This window comes from Lytechinus pictus, chromosome 15 (assembly GCF_037042905.1).
Source record: "Lytechinus pictus isolate F3 Inbred chromosome 15, Lp3.0, whole genome shotgun sequence".
Lineage (NCBI taxonomy): Eukaryota > Metazoa > Echinodermata > Echinoidea > Temnopleuroida > Toxopneustidae > Lytechinus > Lytechinus pictus.
The window spans coordinates 23,522,285-23,549,635 of NC_087259.1; the positions used below are offsets into that span (position 1 = coordinate 23,522,285).

Sequence of the window (27,351 nt, forward strand, 5' to 3'; positions counted from 1 at the left end):
GACCCTGATTGAAACTTTGATCAGCAAATGTGTCTCCACGCAAAGACTAGCACCACATACAAAACTTGCTGTTTCAATCCTGAGAGGCCAGTACACAAGGCATGTGTAGGCTGCATATTCAGACCCTTAACTCGAGTGAATGGTTTGCACAGCATGGAGCTGCTTTAAATAATATCGGTCGAATTCAAAGTTTGCGAGTTTGTGCATGGCTGGGCGACACACTTGGAGTTTTGGGCGATTTGTTTTACGTGCCTGAATTTATTGTGACGAGGTACGTTTGAGGAAAGAAAGGTTGGGGAGGCTGAGACGGCGACATGGCTGACGTTTTAAGTTTACTTCGTGTTTATCACTCTCAGAATAAGGTTATAACGGAAAGAAACGATGATGTTATTTTCGGAGAATTTTCATGGCCCAAAGACACAAAAACTAACTACGTTACCTATGGGTAAGTTAACGGCTTTTCCTCCTTTCTGCTCTGCAAATTGGAACAACACGGTTGGTAACACAGCGCGCTGCAGTGTGAAACAACTGCCCTTAATTGCCTTGCCCTTGCATATGATTATGAATGCATATGCCACATGATTTTTATTTTTTAAATTAAAAGTAATGCATGTTTGTACGGCATTATCGTGGTTTATGTCACCAGTCCATTCACTGCCGTTTATTTCGTCAGCGGTGGTGACATCTTTCCACTCCTAATCCTATTGACTTTGTACACAACGAGCGCACATGCACATAGCCAGGCGGCTTCTAGAGTAGGTACGCTACTCTAGCGCGAGAGGGCGCGATTTTCGCGTCATCATTTTCGCGTACGAAAATGGCGACAAGCTGCTTCGGGAGCGGGTGCGAGCAATAACTGCAAGCCCTATTTGAGTCTCCTGTCTAGGATGGTAAACGTATATCAATGGGAATGAAAACGATGACATCATCTTCCCAATGCATTCAGCTATACTGCACGGTTAGCTCTTGCGACGGAGGATCGAGATCGGAACAAAAATTGCACTAAAACAGTCTGTAAGTACAGTTTATGCATCAAATCATCATTATATGTTATTTTCATGGAATTATCAGACATATTACGCTAAAAATACATATGCTACTCGAAAATTGAAGTCGTAAGCTTTCATTTCTTACCTCATTCATGGCAGCATTTCTTGCCACCATTTGCCACGGCCGAACGTTAAACGCCCTTGCTATTTGTTTCGTGGGATTTTTTTTTAAGTTTGGCGACGCGTTTCGCGGGCTAATTCATGGCGGCTGCTAGGGTTTTTGGTTGCCCGCGGTGTGTAGTCCTGCGCATTGGAATTTGTGTAGCAGACCGTCTATCGTGATATGTCTGGTATTTCTTTGATTAAAAAAAACTTTTTCTTTTTTATAAATTAGGAATTGAAAACCAGACACAAATGTAGAAATCAGAAATATATCCCACACTGACACACATTCATTTTGATTGAATAAAATATTGAAAAAAAATGGCAAATGACGCAACAACTTTCTGAATCTTCTCGAAGTACCTAACGTTAATTTTAGCCTTTACTTTAGGTAATTTACTTTAAGTTTAGTCTTGATTTATTATTTGATGATTATGTTCTGTTGAAAATTCATGTAACATGATTTCTTTTGGCCTAATCAAACTTTACATTTTTATTATTTAAAAAATGAATGGCCTAGATCTAATTTAATTCATTATCATTTTAATTTTCTTTTGTTTTCATATTTTATTTTCATTCAGATTAATTTCTTATCTCCATTTGAGCATGGCAATACTTACTGATCTGAAGTCGAGGGGCCCAACAATGAACAGACTTGGGCTGAGCCGTCGAATATCTGTGGTTCCAAGAAAGCGTGATGGAAATGCCGCCTTAAAAAAACCAACCCCACCTCTGCCTCTGGGCTTTGTTCTTGGCGATCCTGCATTCCATTCAGACTGCAACTTTAAGCAGGAATTGTTCTACCAACTACTTAATTATTCACAAATGTGAATTGCAGCTTTTAAATTGACAAGAAAGAAACAATTGATTTATCTCACCCCCCCCCCCCCAACTGTCTTCTAACATTTTCTATCATCCCAAACTAACACTTTTTTTTTCTTGTATGTCTGTTTAAATATTTTTATTTAGACTTTATGTAATTTTTTCATGATTTATTTAAGAAGTATGAGCAAAAAAAACAAAACAATTTGGCACATGCAGTAGAGAAGAGAAGGAACATAGTGTTAAAAAAGGATACACATACAGATCTGAATATTAAAATAAATTTAAAAAAGAAATGACAAATCCACACTGACACATGAAAGTATTCATTTTATTTTTTTCCTTATTGGCATTGGTTACATTAATTAACTCCACATAAAAATATAAATTGAATATGTTAACAGTATTAATGAAGTTGCTCAATAAAATTTAAAATTAGGTATTCTCATTGGAGGTAATGGTTGATACAGATGGGTGGGTGGACCTGCAGCCACTAGCGTACCTATGGGGGGGGGGGCAGACTGCCCCCCCCCCCCGACGAGTCACAACCAATGTAAGGGACATATCCCTGCCCCCCCCTGATGAGCCACCGGTGGCCCCCTCCTTTGAAGTTTAAGACCTTTTTTTTGCTTGTAATTTTTTTTCTGGTACGAAATCCTTTATTTGTGGTTGAAGACTTTTTTGCTTGTCAAATTTTTGGGCGGACGATTTTGCCCCCCCCCCCCTGTGGAAAATCCTAGGTACGCTACTGCCTGCAGCTCTATTGTTTTATTAGATTTTCATTTTTTTATTGCTGGGGGGGGGGGGGTATTATGTAGAGATGAAGCCAAATGATCTTATGAGGCAAGATTCAATGTACAGCTCAATATGATGCATGTAAAGTGATTTATTAAACTTTTGAAATATCAATTAAGAACTGGAATGATGAATGATATGAATATAAGAAATATATTAAATGCATGTACAGTGATTTATTAAACTTTTGAAATATCAATTAAGAACTGGAATGATGAATGTAATGAATATAAGAAATCTATTATATGCTAGTTCATCACAACTTTAGCTGGATCTTGCTGCAGAAAGTGCATCGTGTAGTTCTACAAATATCTCGGGTGAGAGGCAGTTTGGCAGAGCGGATGCAATGCTTCATAGGGCCTCTAACATTTCTGTGGTAAGGTCGAATCCAAACTGATGTTTTCATCGAATGATACAGCCTCCTGGCTACAAAAATTTCCTGTAGATGAAAGAGAAAACAAAATAATGAATGCAATGAAATTGGGGAAAAATGTGAGGCTAGAGGAGCAAAAACAAAAGCAAATGGTTGTAAAGTTAGTACAGGAGAGGAACAAAATGAGAAGAAAGGAACTCACAGAAAAGGAAACAAAACAGAGAGACAAACTTGAGACTAGCTCCTTTAAAAAAAGTTCTGTATGGTGTACTATGGATCTGTAAAAATATTTTAAAATTATGTAAAGTTTCAAGGATTGAGCATGCATAGGAAATCACGTAAAGGCAAGGATATCAAGTCACGAATAAAAACAAAAAATGAGGGGGGGGGATGGGAATTGCATCAACCCCCCCCCCCCCACCCTACCTCTCCAAAAAAAAAAAACGACTTTAATAACTTGTCAAAACTGTATCTAGTATCAGCTTATGTTATTATCCTTTTTAATGTTATTGTTAGGGATCGAGAGAAAGGATGAACGCGGGGGGGAGGGGGGTGTGCATTTTTCGGTTTCATACTTTCAAGCATCAGTGTACTGAAGGGGAAAATGTAACATAGGACTACACAAAATTGCGGTGGACAGACAAGAAACAAGAAATGATGATTAAAATGAAAGAAAAAATTCTCGATCTCAAAACAACTTGAAAAAAGAAAGATGCAAAACCAAATGTTATCAACTCACTTACATATTATATTTGAAATCCATCCCAATGGTCTTCCATGTCGTAATTGTGCACTGTAATTCAGATAATCTAGTTAAAACATGTGAAATTAACTTCAAGTCTCAAATTAATTGTCTTGCAAAACAACAAAATACTCCGATATATGCGTATCATGAACGTACATGCATATTTATGAGCGCCGCGAAAATGACCAATCTCATTCACAAATGATGCGCACTTACGCTTCGTCACCATGCCGCGAGAAGCGTTTATGCGCGATGTAAAATCTCCGCCCCGAATTGGCAATCCCCGAATGCGCATGCGCGGTGGTGATTGATACTCGATGGTCGACAATTCGTTCGGAATGGATAATACTTAGAAATCATTTTTTTAAAAAATCATAACTTGAGTTATTCTTCATCATATGTCATAATCAATGCATCATCGTAATGGGTGACACATTTTCTTTATGTTGAGGTAAGTTTCAACAGATTTGGATGAAGATTTGAATTATCAGTGGCGTACCTATTCTAGAGAGTAAAAATCAATGATTTACTAACGTAAGGTCACTCTCATACGAAGCCAGGGCTTCCGTCATATACTTTTGCGTGTACCACCAAAAAACCTGAAACTTTCGCCCCCGAGATTTCTACTTTCTTTCTAAAAGATCTAGCCCTAAATCATGTACGCCTACATGGGATAAAACTTCATTTCCGACATTTCTACGCTCTCGTTATTTTTTAACAAGAATTCATCAAAAAAATGAGAGAAATATTGTGTAAAGACGGAAGAGACTTGCCCGATGTTTACGCTGCCATCTTGTTTTCTATTGTTCTTCCCCAACGTTACCCGACGCACACGTCTGTAACGTTGGCGAAGAACAATACTAAATAGGAAACAAGATGGCGGCGTAAACATCGGGCAAGTCTCTTCCGTCTTTACACAATATTTCTCTCATTTTTTTGATGAATTCTTGTTCAAAAATAACAACGAGAGCATAGAAATGTTGGAAATGAAGTTTTATCCCATGTACATGATTAGGGCTAGATCTTTTAGAAACAAAGTAGAAATCTCGGGGGCGAAAGTTTCAGGTTTTTTGGTGGTACACGCAAAAGTATATGACGGAAGCCCTGGCTTCGTATGAGAGTGACCTTACGTTAGTAAATGATTTTTACTCTCTAGAAGCCGCCTGGCTACATGCACACCGACACACTCGAGAAGAGAGGTGACAAATTTCACGATAAGGCCGTTTGTACTTATTTTGCAGTTTATGTTCTTCTCTATTTGACAAGAGGATGTTTTTTTTTTAATTATTCCATGTATATCATGCAAATTAGCGCATAATTAAAATTGGGTATGATGGGGTGTCAAAACTTCGCGCACTTTTCAAAAATATTCATCAGGCTTAACTGTTAAATTTTTTCACAAAATATTCATAATTCATACAAAACCAATTTAAAAAATAGTTATCACATTGACGGCAAGATCGTAAACTATAAAATCATGAACGAAAATGTAAAGTAGGTCAAGGGGATTCGCCGGTATATCTCAAAATTCTATTCCGATTGGCGAATGCGCGCTGTGCTGGAAAACCGTTCAGAAAAAGTGTGACCTAACTTCGCGGACCAAAGTTTTTGTGGACATTTAAACAAAAACTCAAGCTCAAAAAGTGAAATATTTATATCAGATTGATGGCAAAATGCTATAGAATCGGACAGTACAACATTTAACTCACATTTTTGATGATTTCTGCTTGCAAAATGGTGATATCGTGATGCTTGTTGAGAATATCAGATTTCTTCAAAACGGGCGCTAAACGTGACAAATTTGCCGATCTTTTGCCAATATTTTCATGAATACTGAACTCATCCTAAAGAAACTTACACCAAAGGGTAATTTTAGGTCGCTTTTCACGTAATGATGTCAGATTTTAAGGATATTGGCTAGTTTTTTAGATAATGACCGTCCGCGAAGTATGGACACGCGCAAAGTTTGGACTCACTGCCATACTGGCATGACTGGAGTTTGTGACAAAAAAATGAAAATCATCAGTCATCACATATTAAGTTACTGGTGGCCACTCTCTCTTTGATCTATGTTATTGACCGCGATTTATCGCTAATCTCCGAAGAGCGATAAATCGCGGTCAATAACATAGATGAGATGATCATGCACTGGGATGAAATCTAGCTCATTAGTTAGCATGTGAAGAGTACAGGCGATGGGCATGAATTATAATGAAGAGTCATCTTCAGGATGGAATCGTTAACAGAATGAGGAAGGTAAGGGTCATACGGCAAGAGAATGGGGCAAGTAATTTCGAAGGGATCCTGGGTGTTGAGTAGAGTAATTCTTGGAGAGGATTGAAGAGCATCTCGTAAAAGTTTGCTCACTTTGGCCAGAATTAGGTCAGTGCGTAGATGGAGGGTTGACGGACAAGCAGCAATAACCTGAGTCACTGTATCCTCATCATCCTGGCAGAGTGGACATTTCGAATCAGTTTCTTTCTTGAGTTTGGTGAGCCGAGTTCTGGTGAGATATGTTGATGTCAGTATGTCACAAGTTGTGCTCTGATGGTTAATGCCTGTCTGATAATAGTTGATGGAGGATCCTTGGGGTAGAGATTCTTAGGGTTTATAGTTTTCCCATGCCAGAATTTGAGAGAGGACTTAGTAGATGAACCATCTTCATCTAGTGTAGTTTGCTCAGCAGAAAGAGAGATTGAATTCTTCACCTTCCGTTTCCATGAGTTGTAGGGAATAGGATTCGTAATGAGGTCTTCAATGGTAGGGAGCTTATATTTGGCCAAGATGTCACTCAAACACTTCATAGATGGGGTACCAATGCTGAGTGCATGAAGAAATGTACGGTACTCAAATCTGGATCTGTCAAGATTCAGGAGTTGGCCAAGTAACAATAGCTTCTCTTGATCAATGCGAAGGTTTAATGGCAAGAGCCCTGTCAGTAAGAAGACGCTCTCATCTGCTGCTGAGACTGGGATGCCAAGGATCCGCTTCATTAGATGGGTCTGTGCACGGTTGAGCTCGGTGAGCATGGTCTTGTTGAGGCGCAGAATAGAGTTGCCATACAGCATTCGAGGGATGCAGTAGATGTTCCAGAGGTGCACAGAGAGGAGAGGAGCAAGACCTACAGTATGAGCACCAGCCCCATTCAAAGCGTAGAATGCATTCAGACCCTTCGTAATGATACGATCTGTTAAATCTAGATGGTTTGAAGATTTGATTATGCCAAGATGCTCATGTTCATCTTAGCGAGATATGGTTGAGTTGCCCATTGTCCACTTCTGCTGGATGTCTGTTTGGATGTCACTGCGGGTGCTGCTCTTACCGAATAAAAATAAATACACGCGCTTTTGACGTCACCTGTAATTGTTGTGTGATTGAACAAGACATATGATTAAAATGCATAGAAAATTAGTTTAAAACAACAAATAATATGACATCAAATTGCGATTGAAAATTGTCTACGATGAATGAATTTACGAATATGATAGTTTGCTTACCTGAGTCATGATGGATGTTTCTGATCTTACAGGATTTCGGGAGCCATATTTCCATGTTCACTTGCGGAAGTAAAAAAAAAACGATGCATACCAAATTTCTAGAGGGAGATAGACAGACTGAAAATCTTTAAAAGTCTTTGCATGGCATCCACTCGTCAATGGAAGTGTCCCCCCTCCCCCCCCCCCCCCCCCGGGTTGAATTCCTCCGTTCACCGGAGAACTGCAACCTGGCTTGAGTTGGCAGTATGGCAGTGCAGTGTATCCTAGTATTGCCGGACACCTTTATTTCAGTGCTTTAAAAATGACAACTAAAGTTAGAGGAAATACAATCAAGAAAAATTTACTCTTTTCCAAATATTATGAAAATAATGAATATGATAAAATTATTTTATATTTACCAACCGTTTTATTTTCTTGTGTGAAAAATTGCATCATGATTCCAGATGGGTTACGGGTAAAGATTGACTATAATGATGTAAGAAAGAATTGGTGTGAATTTTTCTCCATATATCATATCATGAGTAAATTCTAAGTTTTTGTTTGCTTTTTTTTATATGGAATCTGCACAGATGTTGGTAAAAATATTTGTGTTTGCTAACTAATTTTCTTTTTTTTTCTTTTTAACTGCACATGTTCCATGCCCCCATGGTACTTTCCAATATTATGCTCAATTGTTCATTCGTATCGTGACGCTCATCATGTTCTATCAATTCGCTGTCGACGGCTCTAATCATGTTCAACCTCGTGCACAGGTTCCTTAGAACTAGCCGTTGACAATAACCCAATTACAATTCACCACATCTCAACATTTGATCGAAGGAGCGGACGAGATTGAAATTCTGCAAATCATACCCATATTTCTGTCAGAAAATATCAATTGTTAATGCAAAACTATGTTGTATGATATTTCAAGCATTTTCTGTCATTTTAGAGATAAATAAGGTTAGAGCTGGATTTTTTCGCCTTGTTTTTGCAATCTTGTTATATGTATTGCTCTGTGAAATTGAACTGCAGAAGTCTTACAGTACAAAATTGTTTTCGTACGCAGTAATATGCGCGTCCGGTAGTGTCCGGGATACAGCTACAGCATGGTAAAATAGTATATATAGTCAATTACACTTGTATTTTTTTCCCCTCATTTTTGAATAATTCAAATTAATTTAACATGAATGAAGTATCTCACTTGTTTGTTTATCTATGTGCAGTACTGGCAAAGAAGGGGAGGCAAAGAGTTACTACACACTAGAATCTATCCTCTACCTACTGAAGAATGAGAAGCTCACTCACACCAGCTATGTCAAGAAAGCACTTGTAAGTATCAATTGCCAGGCTGGATAACTTTGAAGGGGAATGAAATTCCATGTGGAAAGTTGTTCGAAAAGTGAAAGATTTAATAATATACATGTAGAAGCAGAATAGTGAAAATGTGATTACTATTTTATTATTCCTTTACATGTATTACACTATGTCACAGTGATCTCCCCCCTTCGGTGATCAGATGTTTCAAACATCCTCAGCTTTTTATTATTGTTGTCTGATTTATTACGGTACCACTTCGCTATCACTCAAATAAATCATCAAAGGTCAACTCCCCATTAAGCAAAGTGCTAACAATCAGAATTTATCCATAAAAGGATGCAGTTCCATTAAATAGTTGGAACAGTATTGAAATTCTGACGTTGAATTTTTTTTCAACAACTAATAAGCACCAAAGCCTGTAAATGATTGCCAATGTGATGGAAATTCACATTAATTGTATTTGTAAAAAGTCAACTCATACATATTTTGGGTGCATGAACTTCTATGTAGCTGCAAAATTAACATACATGTGCTATTGTCAGTTTGAAAAGAAATTGCTGATGAAAATTATTTTCAAATGATAACTCCCTCTCATGTGATGTAAGTTTATACAGTGTATGTTATAATCAGAATACCACAATCTGTTGTATTTCCATTTCAGAATTTGTGTAACTGTTACTGTCATCCGTTTGTGTGCATGGTCTATTTGGTATTTAAGCTAAATTATGCCTTTTTATTTTATGTCCAACTTTTGTAAACTGGTGACTAAACCTGGCTTGCATAAAATATTGACCATGATTATACTTATTGGATATTTTTCATACACAATATGATATTTCATTATGAAGTGTCAACTTGCTTTGTTCTTAAATTAACAGGAAGAGAATATTCCAGTAGTTCGTCGTCCCGACAGAAGAGATCTGCTTGCCTATCTTAGTGGGGAAATAAGTAAGTGATGATTTACCCCCAATTCTTTTTCTTTTATTCTCTTGTGTTCTGCTCATTTAAACAAATCTGTATCAAGCTTTCATTGGGAATAGATTATTTTTTGCTGACACTAGAAATTACTAGAATTGTATGCATATTTAGGGATCAGCAAATAATGCTGTCCCTCCAGATATTCTTTAGTCTGAGTCGGCCACCGTTGTACCAGGCCATTTGAGATAATGACTATTGGATTGAATATATATATACAGCATTATTACACATTAGACCAGTGTGTTTGCTCAGTTGGTTGAGCGTCCGTCTCACACCGGGAGGTCGGGGGTTCAATCTCCGGCCACGTCAGACAAAAAAATTTTAAAAGATGGGAGTTGCTGCTACCCTGTTTGGCATTCAACAATTAAAGGGACAGCAGCTGCCAGGTCCACGATCAATTGGGCAAAGCAAATTTTTTGAGTATTTCATTTCATGTCTATTTCGAACAATAAAATATGGATTTTCATCATTTTTTTTCATCATCATTATCACATTACAAAATGGATGTTCTTCATAAATCTAGATTCCATTCTGTGTGATTAACAACTCCTGTTCCAGGATTAACACTTTTAAGGAATTGAATCCCCTTGAAAAAAATTAATTTGCTGACCCTGTAATGGTGAAAAAATTCCAAATAATCAAAATGATAACAAGATACATGTTTGTAGATAGAATGATTTTATATGTTATTTGTTTGTTTTTGTTTCTTTATTTTTCAGAAACATCTGCAAATATCGACAAAAGTGCACCCCCTGAAATATCAAGGCAGAGACCAACACAAGGTAACATGTCTTCTCAGTCATAAATTTTGTTTTCGTGTTCTTCAAATGATGTAGCAAATATTACACTTTGCTGTGATAGTAAATGTGAAGTAATTGATAATACAATTCAGAATAATGAAAAAAATAATAATATAGGGTATTTGTATAGCACATATATCCTCTTTCTTAGTTGCTCAAATCCCTCCTATATTACCCCGGCTAAGCTAATCTACTGATTCCGGCGCTCACATTTTATTTACAAATAAATGCAAAAGATTCAATAAGTCAGTAAGCCCTCTAATATTCAGAATACACATAAATATTTACTGATGTGGCAAAACTGCTTGTCTAAAAATCTAGTTTTATTCAGGTGAGAGAAAAAAATTGGCTGACAATTTAGCCAATTGGAGGAGCATCCTTTTCTTATATTTCTATAAGATATCACTTGAAAGCTTATCTTTTCATTATTAAACAAAGTAATTTTCCATCCGACAAGAGGAAGCGACTTTTTTTGGAGTAAAGTTTACAGACACGAAGGTCCTTTGTTATTTTATGGTTTTATTTTCCTTCCCTTGTAGTCAAAAGAAGTGCAGATGAACCGCAGATAGAAACGACCAAGAAAAGAAGATTTGAGGATGATGAAGTTCGACGAGACAAGGTGAATATGTTTTCTTTACTTATTTTTTGCTATAACAGGTCATAATGCCAGCATTTTCATTTGTTGATTGTATGGTGAGGATCATGTTAGACAATATTGTACATTGCCAGTTAGTAAAAAGTCACAAAATATGAGTTTTTATATTTTCATTGAGCTTTAAATAGCATGTTCTAAGTTTTGAAATGATATATAACTTGTCAAAATTTATCAGCAATAACCCTTTCAAGTAAATGATGTAGAAGAAATTCAGTGAGAGCTTCATAGAATAAGGAAAAAAGAAGTTTGAAGTTCAGGATTCACTCAGGCATGAGATGTGCATGCTGTGTATTGTCAGTGAAATTGAAAAGTAGTCTGGAATAAATGGTTTAAAAGAAACTCTTTTATCTTGCCGTTTATTCAACTTTACAACTTCAAATTTTTGCAGTATGAAAATGAAAGTACCCTTTCAAATAAGCAAATTTTCTTATTTTTACTGTTGGAGACCAAATTACTAATTTGGATATTTACAGAGCCTTCCCAGGCGATTTATTGTTGGTTATATTACCTTTTCAATTATTTCAATATTTGTTTTAGGTGGGAAAACATGCTCAAGTTACATTATACCATTGATAGCAGGCCATAAAATACTGATGGGCCTTTATCATTCTTGATCATTAATTATTTGACCATAATTTTTTTTTCCTCAAAAGAAACGTCTCTTGGAGAGACTGGAGGGTCATAAAGAAGGTGCCGTGGCAACAACTGATCACATTCGGTGAGTTCAGCTTTTATTTCATCATTGTATTGTTTGGTGGGTTACACAACATATGCTCTTGCAAACTTTGCTCTGGTCTTTAAAGGACAAATCTATCCTAACATTAAGTTGATTTGAATAAAAAGAGAAAAATCCAACAAGCATAACATTGACAATTTCATCAAAATCGGATGTAAAATAATGTTATGACATTCTTAAGTTTTGCTTAAATTCACAAAACAGTTATATGCACATCCTGGTCGCCGTGTGCAAATGAGGAGACTGATGACATCATCCAATCACTATTTCTTTTGTATTTTATTTATTATATGAAATATGGAATATTCTCATTTTCTCATTGTCAAGTGAAACAACGATGAATTTCTCCCTGAACATGTGGAATTAGCATTGTTTAATACTATATGGTTCAGTCAAGTTGGTCCTTATTGCCAAATCTGTAAAAAATGAAATATTGTATAATTCAAACAATAAAAAATAAAAGAAATAGTGAGTGAGGGACATCATCCACTGTCTCATTTGCATGTCACTGAATTGCACATATCACTGTTTTGTGAAAAATAAGCGAAACTTTAAAATGTCATAACTTTCTTATTTTACATCCGATTTTGATGAAATTATCTTTATTTATTCAAATCAACATTTTTCTGGGATGAATTTGACATATAATATCTCAGAGGGCATAGGGTTAGAGTTAGGGTTGTAATAAGAGTTCTTGGTTCTGAATACTGTAAAGATCAGGATGATAAGGGTTTATTAAGTTTTGGAGATTAGGTTTTATGTTTGGCTTTAAATAACGTGCAGATTTTCCATCGGAGCAGTTGCCGCCGGATCAAATTTTTTTAATAGAACCAATTGATGTTACCTTTGGCTGGGTGGCGGAAAAGCAAAAATAAATTACTGTGAGCAATGGGTCTCTCCTGATGTAAGTTATTTGGGGTGTGCAGGTGGACCACCACACCAGGGTTTCCCCATACTCTCTTACAAATAGTGCAGCAGATTCTCAACAAGCAAAGTTTGCCATCTTCTATACACATGGCCTGCATTTAATCTCCCAACCGAGGGACCCCGTGTTTTCCACTATTACGCAACCTGCATGTATGAAACAAAGAGAGGGGTATCTTATCTCACAATGTAATCTTCAGTCATCCGCTCAGGACACGCCCAAAGCTACCCTCTTTCTTTTAACAGAGTTGCATAAACGACCGAGCCAACTCACTCCCTCATAATGATGCAAATCATTGAATTCAATTGCTTCAAGTGAGATCCCTATATATCTATTCTAAACCCTACTATACAAAGAAACAAATACACGGGGGCTCGGGGCCAATACCCTACAGAGCCACGGAAAACTCCTAAAGAAACCGGGAAGTTCCCTTAGGGTCAAATTTAAGTGTAATACAATATAGGAAAATTGAGCTGGTGAGCTAAAAAATTAGCGCTGGAAATGAAATTAATAATTTCCCTGCTTTTTCACCTAATCTGTGTACATACACAGTTACATTTTCACTTCAATGTATGATGCTTATAAATCAAAGTTCCCAAACCATCCAGAAAATTCAGGGAGATTCAGGGAATTCGATACAAATGCCCCAAATCAGGGAAAATTTTGTAAAAATCAGGGAATTTTCTTTTCTTGATATGCGGAAATCTTGTAAAATGCTAATGCAATGTATCTTATCAGGGCTACCATTGGTAAATGGGAATTATTATGATTATCGCTATCATTATACAGATCTCTCTCTGATACAATGTCCATCGAGCGTATCGCATCCATCAGAGCGAAGATCCATACCAAGAAACGTGTGACCATCAAGGCGGACGTGGAGGCTGACCTTGGGGTTGGAGGTCTTGAGCAGCGTAGTTTCATCGACGCCGAGGTCGACGTCTCGAGGGATATCATGAGCAGAGAAAGGAATTGGAGAACGAGAACATCTGTACTAAGGAGTAATGGAAAGGTAGGTTTCTGTCTTGTCTGGGCCAGTCACGATCTTGTTTTTCCATGACTTTTTCGTCCATTTTTTCCTCTCGTACCACACTTCTATTTTTCACTTGCTACTTTTCGCAAACTACTCTTTAAATCTGCAACACTGGATAAGCTTTCACATTGCAATGCATGGGGATTTTCCTGGGCTCTTTTGATAATTTTGAGGGTAAAATCACCCCAGAGCCCCCATTAAATTTTTCTCCTTAGTACTGCAGATATTTTTTTTTGAAGACTTTGATTCAGGTTTCATGTCTTGGATTTTTATTTTTCAAAGTCTCACTTCAATTTCAGTTCTTTTCATAACTCTCAGGTCAGCAAATTGTAATTCACTGCCTAGTGAATGCCGAAGATGATACGTCCTTTAAATGGGGATTTTTTATATATATTTTTTTTTTTTTTGAGCAGGAATTCAAGAACATCTTTGCTATTCTTCAGTCTGTGAAGGCAAGAGAAGAAGGCAAGCAAGGCCAACAGAATCCGAATCAATCATCACATCAAACCCCATCACAAAGCCAGGTAGGAGTGGATTCGGAGTTCACCCTGATTATATATTGGTTTGATATGAGTAGAAAAACCAGAGAAAAATATTGGTGAACATTTGACGAAAACCCATAGAAGAATACAATAAGTTAGACATTTTCATGATCTTTAATTTCTGAAGTTCTGAAAATCAGACAGATTTTGCAGACCAATTTTGCTGTTATTTGTTTTTGTCTTGTTCTGAAAGAGTTCATGTTTTATTGGTGATCATGTAAAAGGTCTTTTACAAATACAGATATGCTCTATCAGAGTAGGGTTTGTTGATTTGGAACAACTATTTTCTTGTTATTGGGGCTATAATTAGGGCTATACTTTTTTTTTCTTTTTGGAGCCAGTTATTGGATGCACATCACACAAGTAGGTAATGTACTATGTTGATAACATTACATGTAGATCTTGAATATAGAGCGACGCAGACATTTTTTTATAGGACTTAGTATGTCTATTACAAATCATTATAAATAGATATTATTGAAGTGCAACAATTCTTGAAAATTCTTGTTGCAGATTGGGGACGATTTTGAAGAAAATGGTTGCACTAAAGGATTTAATAATGGGCAATTTTGGCTGCAATTGGGGCAAATCACCTGTGGCCCTGGGTTATGCATATTTTATTATTATATGTGAAATATCGTCCTTTCAACAGCCCACAGAAAGAAGAAAAACGGTTCAGCAGACTGCACAGTACAACAGATACGATCAGGAGAGATTCAAAGGAAAAGAAGGTATGAATGGGTTATATAAATGATACACATCATTAAGAGCATTAGTGAGAATGGCATGCTTGAGGTAGCTTTGTAACGGTTCTGATTATATGCTTGATGGGTAGCCGTCGTAACTTCATTGATGACTACACTGTAGTGCGCATCCTCTGACCATGGTCTCACAATTCCCATGATCAGGGACACTGTTTTATAATTAGCTCTCCCAAAAGTTTTAAAGGGAGCGTTAGGGAAGTAATATAGTATAGTATTTATTTTCCGTATAAAAAAAAATACAAAGTGGATGGATGGCCCATATTCAGTTTTGTCAACATGAGTTCTTCCTTGGGGTCCATATACAATAAAAAGTAAACACATATGAAAAAAAGCATAGCATATACAGTAAATCAAACAAAATTATCTGTATTTCTGCAGTTATCATTTCATGTCACAAGAAAATTAAATTCACTGAGACGAGCAATATATCGCTCAACCAGAAATGGATTAAGGCGAGCGGTAGCGAGTGATCGCCCTTGCTCCCCTTAAAACTGAGTCCCCGCATGATGCATTAATATGGATATATGGATTAAGGCGAGCGGTAGCGAGTGATCGCTCTCGCTCCCCTTAAAACTGAGCCCCTGCATGATGCATTAATATATACCTCACACTTAACAGAGATCTTATGCGCAATATTTAGTCAGACTTGCTCAATTTTGACACTACAATTCAATATTGACACCCTTTGTTTTAATCTTGCATAAAATGCCAGTTGTGGTTAAACAATATCAAAAGGAGTTCATACAAATCAAATTTTAATGACCACCTTAGCATCTGTATTTGTGAATGAAAAAATGTGCCAAAGGATTCTGCAAGAGATTGCTTAGAAATTAGCAAAATAAGCTTGACATTCCAGCTATCTTCCGGCCTTTTCCAAGCAATAATACAGTGTCCCACATGCGCTTATCTGTGTTGGCTGATCTTCAGGGTATTAAATTTTCAGTTTAGATTTCAAGATTTCACAGAGGTTGGTTTATGTTAATGTACCAGATCTAGATCTGCGATGATATAATGACAATTAACCTTGATTTTACAGACTTACTCATAAAATCAATTTTTTTGCAACTATAATTTATCTCTAACATTTCGAAACAGAAACTGAGGGTTTCAAGATCGATACCGGTGGCTCCCATATGCTGGCCTTCCATGGGATGTCTAATCTCAACAAACCTGCACAGGTAAGCAACTGCCTTTCTTTAATTTGTGATGAATAATACTTACACCACTAACGTTTATTGTCATGAGAGACTTGTAGTTCAAAAACTTTTCCCAAGGACTTACAAGATAGCACGGGCTGCGAGTGAGAAATGCAGATATTAAAAAAAATATGTCATTGAACAATAGATCCGAAGCACAGGGATTAATGAGGATTAATCAGTAAATCTACAACTGAGATTCAGGAAAACTGTATTGGTTTCATGGTGGGTTATTTTTTTCTTCTTTCTTTTTGCTTTGAAAGAGAAACATGTTGATTAATGCATGGTGTTGAGTACACTGGTCAACTAAGGTCGTACGAACTTTGCAGCTTGCACACATGTATCATGAAATGCACGAATTGGAAACATAGATATATTGATGTAAATATATTGATGTAAATATATTGATGTAAATATATTGATATAAATATATTGCTGTAAATATATTGATGTAAATATATTAAGATAAGCTTCTGAGGATTCATTGATCCAAATGTAATTGTATCCAGATTCCTTTGGAAACTCATTGATATGAACAGTTGATAAGGGCTGTAGCAGGGGATAAAAGTTGTTAAAAAAAAAAACGTTGCAAAATAAGATGTGTTAATACAAATTTAAGAATAAAACACAAGTCTTGAATCCGTGCTTTTGATTAGTTTGAAATAAAGTTGCTTTTGATATTTAGAGTTGCATTAAATAGCAACCTTTTCTTCATAGAGTCCCATAGCCCCGTATTACAAACAGCATTTTAATTCTTCATATAGAAAATATTCTAAACATCTCTTGGAGACAGCAGAGTATATACTGACTTGTCACAAAATGTAAATCACAGACTCATTCTAGATGTTGGTAATGCGTGCTTTCCATAGTTGATTGGCTTGATTGGATCAATCACAAAGCTTTATAAGAGTCCAGGTGCCCGTAACACAAAGCTTAGCAATCATTTTTTTTGTCTCGCCTGCATAGCAGAGTGAGACTATAGGCGCCGCTTTTCCGACGGCGGCGGCGGCGTCAACACCAAATCTTAACCAAAGGTTAAGTTTTTTAAATGACAGCATAACTTAGAAAGTATATGGACCTAGTTCATGAAACTTGGCCATAAGGTTAATCAAGTATCACTGAACATCCTGCATGAGTTTCACGTCACATGACCAAGGTCAAAGGTCATTTAGGGTCAATAAACTTTGGCCGAATTGGGGGTATCTGTTGAATTACCATCATAACTTTAAAAGTTTATGGATCTGATTCATGAAACTTGGACATAATAGTAATCAAGTATCACTGAATATCCTGTGCAAGTTTCAGGTCACATGATTAAGATCGAAGGTCATTTAGGGTCATTGAACTTTGGCTAAATTGGGGGTATTTGTTGAATTACCATCATAACTTTAAAAGTATATTGGTCTAGTTCATAAAACTTGGACATAGAGTAATCAAGTATCACTGAATATCCTGTGCGCATTTCTGGGGAGTGTTTCATCAACATTTTCATCCGACAAGTTGTCAGATCTGACATCTTTCTCTGATGTTGATTGGCTGAGAGGTACTGTTACTATGGTAACTGTCGGATAAAATGGGACTTGTCGGATAAAACGTCCGACAAGTCTTTTCATGAAACGCCCCCCAGGTCACATGACCAAGGTCAAAGGTCAATGAACTTTGGCCATAATGGGGGTATCTGTTGAATTACCATCATAACTCTGAAAGTTTATGGATCTGACTCATGAAACTTGGACATAAGAGTAATAAAGTATCACTGAACATCCTGTGCGAGTTTTAGGTCACATGTTGAAGGTCAAAGGTCATGTAAGGTCAATGAACTTTGGCCATGTTGGGGGTATTTGTTGCATTACCATCATATCTCTGTAAGTGTATTGGTCTAGTTCATAAAACGTGGACATAAGATTAACCAAGTATCACTGAACATCTTGTGTGAGTTATAGTAGTTTTTGAAAGCCAGCACTGCTGCTATATTGAATCGCGTGATGCAGGTGAGACCGCCAGAGGCATTCCACTTGTTTTATTTTTACAATTGATTCCATTTACTATAATGTACAATCAATCATAAAAATCAAGTGTTTTATTAATCACTAACCTTTATGTTACAAGACTCTGGTCTACAAGCTTGAGACCATGCTAAATGGGCTCTCAGTCAATGATTCAAACTTCAAAATAGAATGGAATTTAAATGCAAATGCCTCTGCTATGGAAATCCTGAAACTTAGAACAACTCATTTCTTGCAATTGTTATCTTTTTGTCTAACCAGGAAACTGCACCTGCCAGGAAACCTGTTACCCCTGCACCAGCACCGCGCCCGGAACCCGCAGCGGCCCCTAAACCCCAGACACCTGCCAAGAGGGTATCGCGTACCCCCATCATCATCGTCCCTGCAGCAACTACAGCTCTCATCACACTCTATAATGCCAAGGATATATTACAAGATTTTAGGTTGGTTTCTGTCGTATTATTAGCCCACATTAGTTCTGCAGGACCTTGAAGTTACATAATGTTGTCTAGCTTTAATGTCTGAGAAATGAGCATGAATTATTAATGGGGTTTGAATTAATTCATTTGCTGGTTTAGGGATTCATCTAGATATAGACAGACTGCTCATCAAGTATACAAATCAGTGATATGATCAATCGCTACATTTTATGTAAAAGACCACTTTTGTGGGTGTCTTCAATTTCACAGACTTTGAAGAAGGCATAGTCTCTCACCAAGGGTTGAGTTGACTTTAAGGCATGCATAAGTGCCAACATCATTGTATCATTAGTGCGCAATCCTTGTGATGTATTTCAAACATTGTATACATACTACTTCATACAGAATTCCAGTTGAATGCTTGTGTGCACACTTATGTGCTGTGCATGCGATTTTTAAAAGTTATTTTCTGGGATAAGAAATCTTTATTTCATGCATGGATGAATTCGCATTGTTAGCATATTGTGCATGCCGTTAACAACCATTGACTGATAGGAGGTGGGACAGCTTTAAAAACATATCACAAAAGTTTTCTTGTGTTTCCACACAAATGGGGGACATTTCATGAAACAAATAGTGGTTCTCACTGGTGACTGTTATAAGCTACTGAAATCCTAGCATCCGATTGGCTCAGCACAAATGAATAATTGAAAATCACCGACTGTATTTTAATGAAACACTGTCCTGAACTTTGTTGGGGGCGTCGTGTTATAATGTTTACGACTCTCATGATAAGCAGGGCTCACAGGGAGAACAGTTTGAAAACTGAAGTGGTCACCCTGGGTGAAATATGAAGTTATTATTATTAGTAACTGTCAGAGATTGCTTGTTATGTTCTACAACTTTTCTGATCTCACTTTTTAGGTTTCTTACATCGGAAGACAAGAAGAAACAAGGTGCTAGGAAGGAGAATGATGTCTTGATCCAGAGAAGAAAAGACGACGGTAGCACGGTGCCCTACAGGGTCATAGACACAATCACCAAACTCACCCAAGCAGATTGGTAAGTGGCTCTGGTTGCATTCAACTCAAAGGTGAAGTCCACCCCGAAGATTAATTGTTTTCTTAAAAGCAAATAAATTAGCTTAAAATAATAGTGACGGTTCGACAAAAATCCACCAAAGGAAGAGGGAGTTATTAATTTTTAACTTTTTTGATACGTGACATCATTTGCAAGCAGCCCCCCGTATATAATGTAATATAAATTCCAAAGTTTTAATGGAGCGGGATAAATACAAATATTTTTACTTATAGAAGGGGGAATGAAATGATGTGTCTGTTGATATGTTTATTACACAAATAAAATCACTGTCAAGTTTTTGATAAAACGTTATTTTTAAAATTCATATTACACGACATGGAGGAGCTGTTCGTCTATGACGTCACAAAATCAAAAGTTTCAAAATTTTTATCCATATTATTCTTTGACGGAATTTCATCAAAACTTCACCGACAGTTTTCTCAAAGTTTTCTTCTACTAAACCAATTTATCGTTAATGGTGATGATAATGGTAATGGTAATGATGATGATGATGATGATGATGATGAGGATGATGAGGATGATGATGATGATGAGGAGGAGGAGGAGGAGGAGGAGGATGATGATGATGACGACAAGGAGGAGTATAAATGATGGTTAAATAAACGAATTCAGTCTGTACTTGACGTAAACAGAAGTCATAAAAAAACTGAAAGTTTGTAAATTCTATTTTTTATTACCAGGGATCGTGTAGTAGCAGTATTTGTTCAAGGACCAACATGGCAATTCAAAGGATGGCCATGGATGAATGGCAACAACCCTGTAGATATCTTTGCCAGAAGTAAGTATTCCCCAATACCGACCGCACAGAAACATTGTTAGTCTAACAGAGCGCTAACAGTAAGCCCAGTCACATCTTTCGGATTGTGAAGTAAAAATATTCATTTCAATGAGTAAATAATGCATTGTTGTAACATTAGGCATCGCTGCCACATTACCGGTTGTATCAGGGCCTCTGTTAGCGCATTGTTGGCTCTAACAACGTTTTTGTGCCGTTAGTACAGGAAAAGTAACCTTATTGCTAAAAGGGGTTGTCACAACTGAATGTTAAGCCAGTGTACAGCAATATATGAAGGCTGAGGAAGGTGGTTTTCTTAGTCCATTCTCTTGACATCTAGAATTGCCTTTTATTAAGAACATAAATAATTCAAAGAATTATAAAGAATTTTACTTCTTGATATTTTGTAAACAAAAGGCAATTATTGTTATCAAGAATTGAATGTTTGATATCAAGAAATGGGGTTAAAGGAGAAAAAGGCTGGCAACACTTTCAGTTTGTGGGCACACACTGGGTAAAACATCCAGGTGAGATCATTTAAGTATGACTTAGAGTCGCATTTAATGCCAAGTTGCGTGCATTATAAAAGGCATGACAGCATTGGTCAGATCATGCCAAGTGGATGCGCAGTACTGCATACTTATACGATTGTGCGTTTCGTATCATATACGCTTCAGCATTTTAGTGCGATTCTTTATACTTAAATCTTTGTGAAAAACCCCCAGGCGTGACAACTCCTTCATGGGCAATTCCATATGTACATGCAATCCCCTTTATTTGGAACCATCCTGAAATGATTTGCGCTTTGTATGAAAAAGTGTTAAGCTTTCATCAAGGTGTGAGTGAGTAGGACATTAAGTGAAGTAAGAATAGAGAAAAATGGGAGTTGGATGGAGAAAAGGGTGGATTTTCATCGGATATGCCATATACAACTCTCTTTTTAAGAAAATATTTTCATTATGGATGATATGATAATCTGAATTTATTTAAATTGATAATTAAAACACTGTTTTGGTCTACTGCTGAAGTATTAAAGTCAAACTCAAGTAGTCACAATGAGCAATTATTTTAGAGAGAAATTCTTATATTACCCTATTTTTCGATCATTTTCTCTCTCAGTTCGTGGTTTCCATTTGAAATTTGATGAATTCAAGATTGATCCAAACGTCAAGAAATGGAACGTCCACATAATGGAGATCAGTCGGAGTAAACGCCATTTGGACAAAGCTAGGCTTCTCAATTTTTGGGAAGTATTGGACAAGTAAGTAAATTTTCTGATATTTACGCTTCTCACCAAGTATTCTGGAGGTATTTTCCAATAGTTTTCAGATTCATAGATATTTTTCATCACTTTTCATTATGCATCCACATGAACATATTTAAAAAACTGTATATTTATATATTTTAGTCTTTGTACTATGTATCTTGTATGCCAGTTATGATAGTTTATTTCTTCATTTCTTTGTTTATGTCAGGTTTTTTAAATTTGTTTTTAAAAATGTTTTTGTATGTTTTCTTCTTTGTCTTACATTTTAGGTACATGGTGAAAAACAAATCACATTTGAGAATCTAAAGCTGAAGATGGAACTCTTGTTATTCAGGGCAGTACTCAAAAAGCAACATTGAAGATGCTGTGGCATGATGAATCCTGGAGTCAAGACTAGACGCATTGGTTTAGTACACTAAACAGACTACATGAATGTATGATGGCCGATCTCAGACGTAATCTATCTGTCATCATCATTGATGATCAGTAACATGTGATTCAGATGTTTCCTCCACTGACGATGGATAGCGCTATCAATCACCATTGGTTATCTGTAACATATTATTCAAACATTATTACTATTTGTGATGGATAGCGATATCATTCAATACTGACGATTGGTGAAGTGTTTTTCTGAGGTTATTACCATTTGTCTTGGATAGCGCTATCAATCACCAGTGGTGATCAGTACTGTGTCATTCAATAGTGACGATTTATGAAGTGTTTTTCAGATGTTATTATCATTTGTATTGGATAGTGCTATCAATCACCGGTGATGATTGGTAATGTATTATTCAAGTGTTATCTCTTCTTGCAATAGGTAACATGTTTTAAGCTCTTTCTCAGCAGCATTGCAATGTATGATGCGTCACAATGTACAGTACACATTGCCCATGGTGATACATGTCACAATGCAAATAACAGCACACCATATCATGCAAAATCAAAGCCCCCCCCCCCCCCATTATAAGCAGCAGAGAACAGTAATATTTCATTTTGACATTATTACCACTTGCTATCCGGAGCACAAACGTGGTTGCAAGTGGTGACAGGCGTCGATTGGCAATCAGTCACCACTCGCAATAAAGGATCATTCAGTCTGTGATCTTTCACCACCGGTCATTGATAGCACTGTCCATCATGATTAGCTATAATGCTGATATTGAGATATTTGTTACAGAGGAAAATACCAAGGATCTGCTACACAAAGCATAGCAATTGATCGCAATCCGTTTGTTGATATTTCTTGGTAAGAGACATAGACATTGCACCTGTTACATGTCTTACAGGGGTTCCATGACATTTACTCCGGGGACAATTGCTCCGATGGAAAATCCGCATGTTATTAAGAAAAACATATAATCTGACCTCCAAAACTAAATGAACCCTAATCCTTATCTTTACATTATTCTGAACTAGGAACTCTATTACAACCCTAACCTTATGTCCTCTGAGATATTTGGACTGGAGCAAATGTCGCAGGAGCAAATGTTGTGTCACCCGTAGAGGTGTAACCCTTGATTAGGGGAGAGGGGGATGTTATGTTACGTAGAAGAAAGTGTTTAGAATTGATTTTATGAAGGGCTATGGTAGAATGTGTGTACAGCAATACCATGTGTACAGAAAAGGATATCACGTCATTGCACCATTTGTATTTTCAGCTACTTTTCATATCTTCATAGAAGTATTGGTATTAGTACCGTTCAAATGACAAACAAAAAATTGAGTGGGCCAAGACCTTTTTCTTCTTCAGACCATTTGTTAAATTACATTATTTTCTTCTTTTTTATTATTTGATGCAAGACCATATAAAATTATTGTATGCCCCACCCACCATTTTTTAAATGACATAATGTGATCAAAATAGATCCTACAGAGCTGCCAAATAGTACGATTTTGTCGTATTCCGTACGATTTTTCATTTAAAATCCGACGCTAGGACTTTTATGAATAAAATATGATTTTACAAAAAATATAGCTATGGCAAGGCTCGACATTACAGAAATCCACTACGGGCAACCATTATTTAAAAATGTGAAGTTTTGGTGCCCCGAATTGGGCAACCAATAATTTTCAAAGTAGCGCAATTTTTCTCCCGATTTTGCACGCATTTATCAACTTTTTACAGTTCAAATTGCAAGCCAATTCGTCATGCGCCCTTTTTGTTGATCTACACACACACATGACAGTACATAGGCTTACCGCTATAGCATACAGTAGCTATTATCCAGCCGGCCGGCTGGCGTGAGCTTTGCATGAAACCTCTGCAGCTACATGTAGCTATCTGTGTGCTAGCAGCCTATTCAGACTCGGGTAGCTACGATACAAAATGTTGCTGCTAAGAAATCTTCCACAGAACTTTGAAAATCTATGTCAAAGTCACATTTTACACCAATGATATGCCCTTCTACAGTCCATATTACTAAAATTTGGTGTAAACTGATTATTTGCAAGCATTAAAAAGAGGAATTATGACCTCTCTTTTGACTCAAATAGACCGATTTCCAAATGTATTAATACACATAAAAACACATAGGTGAGTACATCACAGTCCCACATGTGCATTTGTATGTATGTTGATACTTGGTTTCTTTTGAAGCTGTGTCTTTTCTAGCCAAAAATAAGCAAACAGTTTCTTTCTTGTTTATAAATGACTTCTTAAACCACTCTTCAGAAAGAAAATACTTTGGGAAGGCATTTCATTGATATGAAATGTGAATTTTTCAAACATTTTAGCAAACAAAGTGAAGGACTTTTCTCACACTTTTTTTCCAGATATAACTTTTGCCGTTTTCTTATTTTTTTTTTTTTTTTTTGACAGTGGTTAAACCATATACCCCTTCCCATTGAATATGCCTGATTAAAGAATGTGTTTCTACTGAAAAAAAAAAAATTGTCTAAAAATAGGATTTTTGGGGTGAAATAATAGGATTTTTGGGGTGAAATAATAGGATTTTTGGTCAAGTGTGGTTGGCAGCTCTGACCCTAATATCATGTAAACAACCTATTTATGTAGCATTTGAATTTGTTTCACTGGTTGAAATGCAAGTGTCCATATGTTATATATTAATTAGCAGATCAGTCCATTATATTTGTCTTTTCTAGCAATAAATGATGCATACTATTCCATTTTCTGACAACTAAAATACTAATATAAACTGTGTAATAATTCATTCTTACTTTGCTTCAAAATCCAGATACTTTGAGAAAAACAGCATTCCTGGATAATTATCTTATTATGAAGAATAATCACTTTGTCAAAGTTGCTTTAAAGTAGGTAAAAGCTCCACATTTGTAAATAAACCTTCGGCGCATTTACTATCCTTGTTTAGAAATTACTAATGTACAGTGTACATATATATATATTACATGTAAAGGATTATATTGTCATGATCCTGTGTAAGAAATATGCCTTCCTATTGTTCTACATGTATATGATCATGTATTTATGACAAATGGTTGTAAACAACAGTTCTTTAAATGGTTTTTCGTTAATGGTAATAAATTCATAACAGGGAACCTACAGTAAATGAAGGTTAATTCATTCTGACTTCTTAATGACTCATCATCTTTTATCCAGACTTTCCCTCATGGTATACATGATTGGTTTATTTTCACTTGGTCTACTAACCTACAAGCAGTTGGTCTTCTCAGCTAGTAATATAACACATGGGCTAAACCCATTGGCCCGTATTCTGAAGTCGGGTTTAAGTTAAACTCTGGTTTTAAGTTGTGGTTTAACTATGGAAAGCCAGTTGTTACATAAACCTATAACAGTAGAGGTTCAATGTATCAGCTCATAAAATATTATTAACTGCCTGGGAAGGATAAGTATGACAGTTGTCTTGACCATTGAAGAAATTAGTAAAGAGCACAGTAAACATGAGAAGCATTCACTGTAAACAAAATATTGAACCGTTTGGCTTCCCATAATTTTAGCACAGAGTTAGACCATGGTCTAAGTTAAACCCTACTCCAGAATACGGCCATTTGGTCTACGGTCGTTGGTAGTATAATGTGTAATTTAGTCTAATGCTGAATTGGTCTGATTTTAGTTTGCTTTGTAGAATGAATATTTGGTTTATTAACAGTTCATTCAGCCATATGGACTAAGTTATGTTATTAAACCAAGCAGATATTAGACAAAATGGTTGTACCATAACTGGAAATTGGTAATTTGGCTAAATGTCAATATATGAGCTGGTTGTAGACAAACTAGGATTAGACCATGTTGGATGAGACTTAACAGAAACTAGAAAGTAGACTAAACGATCATTGACCAACTGGCAATTTACTGTATACATTTACGTACTTGTCTTAAAAGACTTTACATGTTACATAACACTGATTTTTAATTGGTTTAAATAAAAGAAGAAAATCTTGAAAGGTCATGTGTGAGCAGCTCCACAGTATTTTTTTTCCCTAAAAAATAATCATGATTTAACCCTATCTAGGCCGGGGGGGGGGGGGCCTCGGAGGCCCCCCCCCTCAACGAGTCGTGCGATATTTTCGCCATGCAAAATTTTTTGACCGCGCTGCTCGCTGACTTTTTACTTCCAAGTCTTGCGCAACTTTTGAGACCAATTTTGCATCATCCGGGTACGCGGTTCCGAAATTACGCAACGTTATGTAAGTGCATGTCAGACCAAAAATTGCTCAAAAACGTGATTTCGTGTACAAAGTCAATGTGAATTGTGTTTTCAACCAAAAATCATAAATGTAAGATTATTTTTAGTTTTGCTGGTCTAAATGTATGTATTTGATGCTGTTTATGATCTTAGAAGAGTCCCCAACAAATTTTATTGAAAAAACAATGAAAAACAAAGGGTCCAAAAAACAAAAAAATACATAAGAAATTGCAAAAAACAATATAATACATAAGAAATTGATCTGATATCACCATTTTTTTTTCAAGTAAACTTTCTAAAAACACCACAAAGAGTTTCTATGCCAAAAATTAGAACATTTGGAGCTTTATTTAGGGAGTTAGAGGAAAAAGTATGATTTCGCATACTAATTACGCATAAATTAGCATAATTGCTTAACAAGGATTTGCATAAAATAAATTACTATACAATTTTGTAGATTATATCCCAGACAACCTGCGTGCCAATTTTCGGCACGATCGCGCGGTCGACGGCCGAGATCTTAAGGGGGGGGCCTGGGAGGCCCCCCCCCCCCCCCCCCCCGGCCATATGAACTCCCAAAATACCCCGGCCTAGATAGGGTTAAAAGTGACTTCACACAATTTTAAGCTTTATAGATTCATAGTGATGTAATTGTTTTATGGATTTTTACCAAACCTTCATCCAGATCTTCCTCTTATTTTTTATTAAAACCAATTCATTAGGGTGGATTTCGAAGATTTTTCGAAGAATAGAATTTCAATTAGATGCTGTCTTTATAATGTTTTCAAACCCCTTGTCATAACAATGTTGACTGTTACTAATAATAAATGACTCATGAACATTG

General features: G+C 36.5%; 1 protein-coding gene across 1 annotated transcript; it reads left to right on the top strand.

Moving 5' to 3' along the window:
* The first annotated feature begins 246 nt into the window (after positions 1 to 246).
* On the top strand, positions 247 to 27,351 carry LOC129277925 (parafibromin-like). Its single transcript, XM_054914113.2, has 15 exons — positions 247 to 445; positions 8,589 to 8,694; positions 9,561 to 9,630; positions 10,380 to 10,442; positions 11,000 to 11,079; positions 11,769 to 11,833; positions 13,566 to 13,788; positions 14,223 to 14,333; positions 15,004 to 15,082; positions 16,211 to 16,293; positions 18,579 to 18,760; positions 19,661 to 19,798; positions 20,518 to 20,615; positions 21,732 to 21,873; positions 22,149 to 27,351. The coding sequence occupies exons 1-15, from the start codon at positions 315 to 317 to the stop codon at positions 22,183 to 22,185; spliced, it is 1,608 nt and encodes a 535-aa protein (XP_054770088.2). The 5' UTR covers positions 247 to 314; the 3' UTR covers positions 22,186 to 27,351.

Excerpts from the sequence above, each read along its gene's own strand:
- LOC129277925 (XM_054914113.2), top strand. The coding sequence starts at position 315 with ATGGCTGACGTTTTAAGTTTACTTCGTGTTTATCACTCTCAGAATAAG. Across the intron at positions 446-8,588 it reads ACTAACTACGTTACCTATGG|TACTGGCAAAGAAGGGGAGG; the intron begins GTAAGTTAACGG and ends ATCTATGTGCAG. Across the intron at positions 18,761-19,660 it reads GATATATTACAAGATTTTAG|GTTTCTTACATCGGAAGACA; the intron begins GTTGGTTTCTGT and ends CTCACTTTTTAG.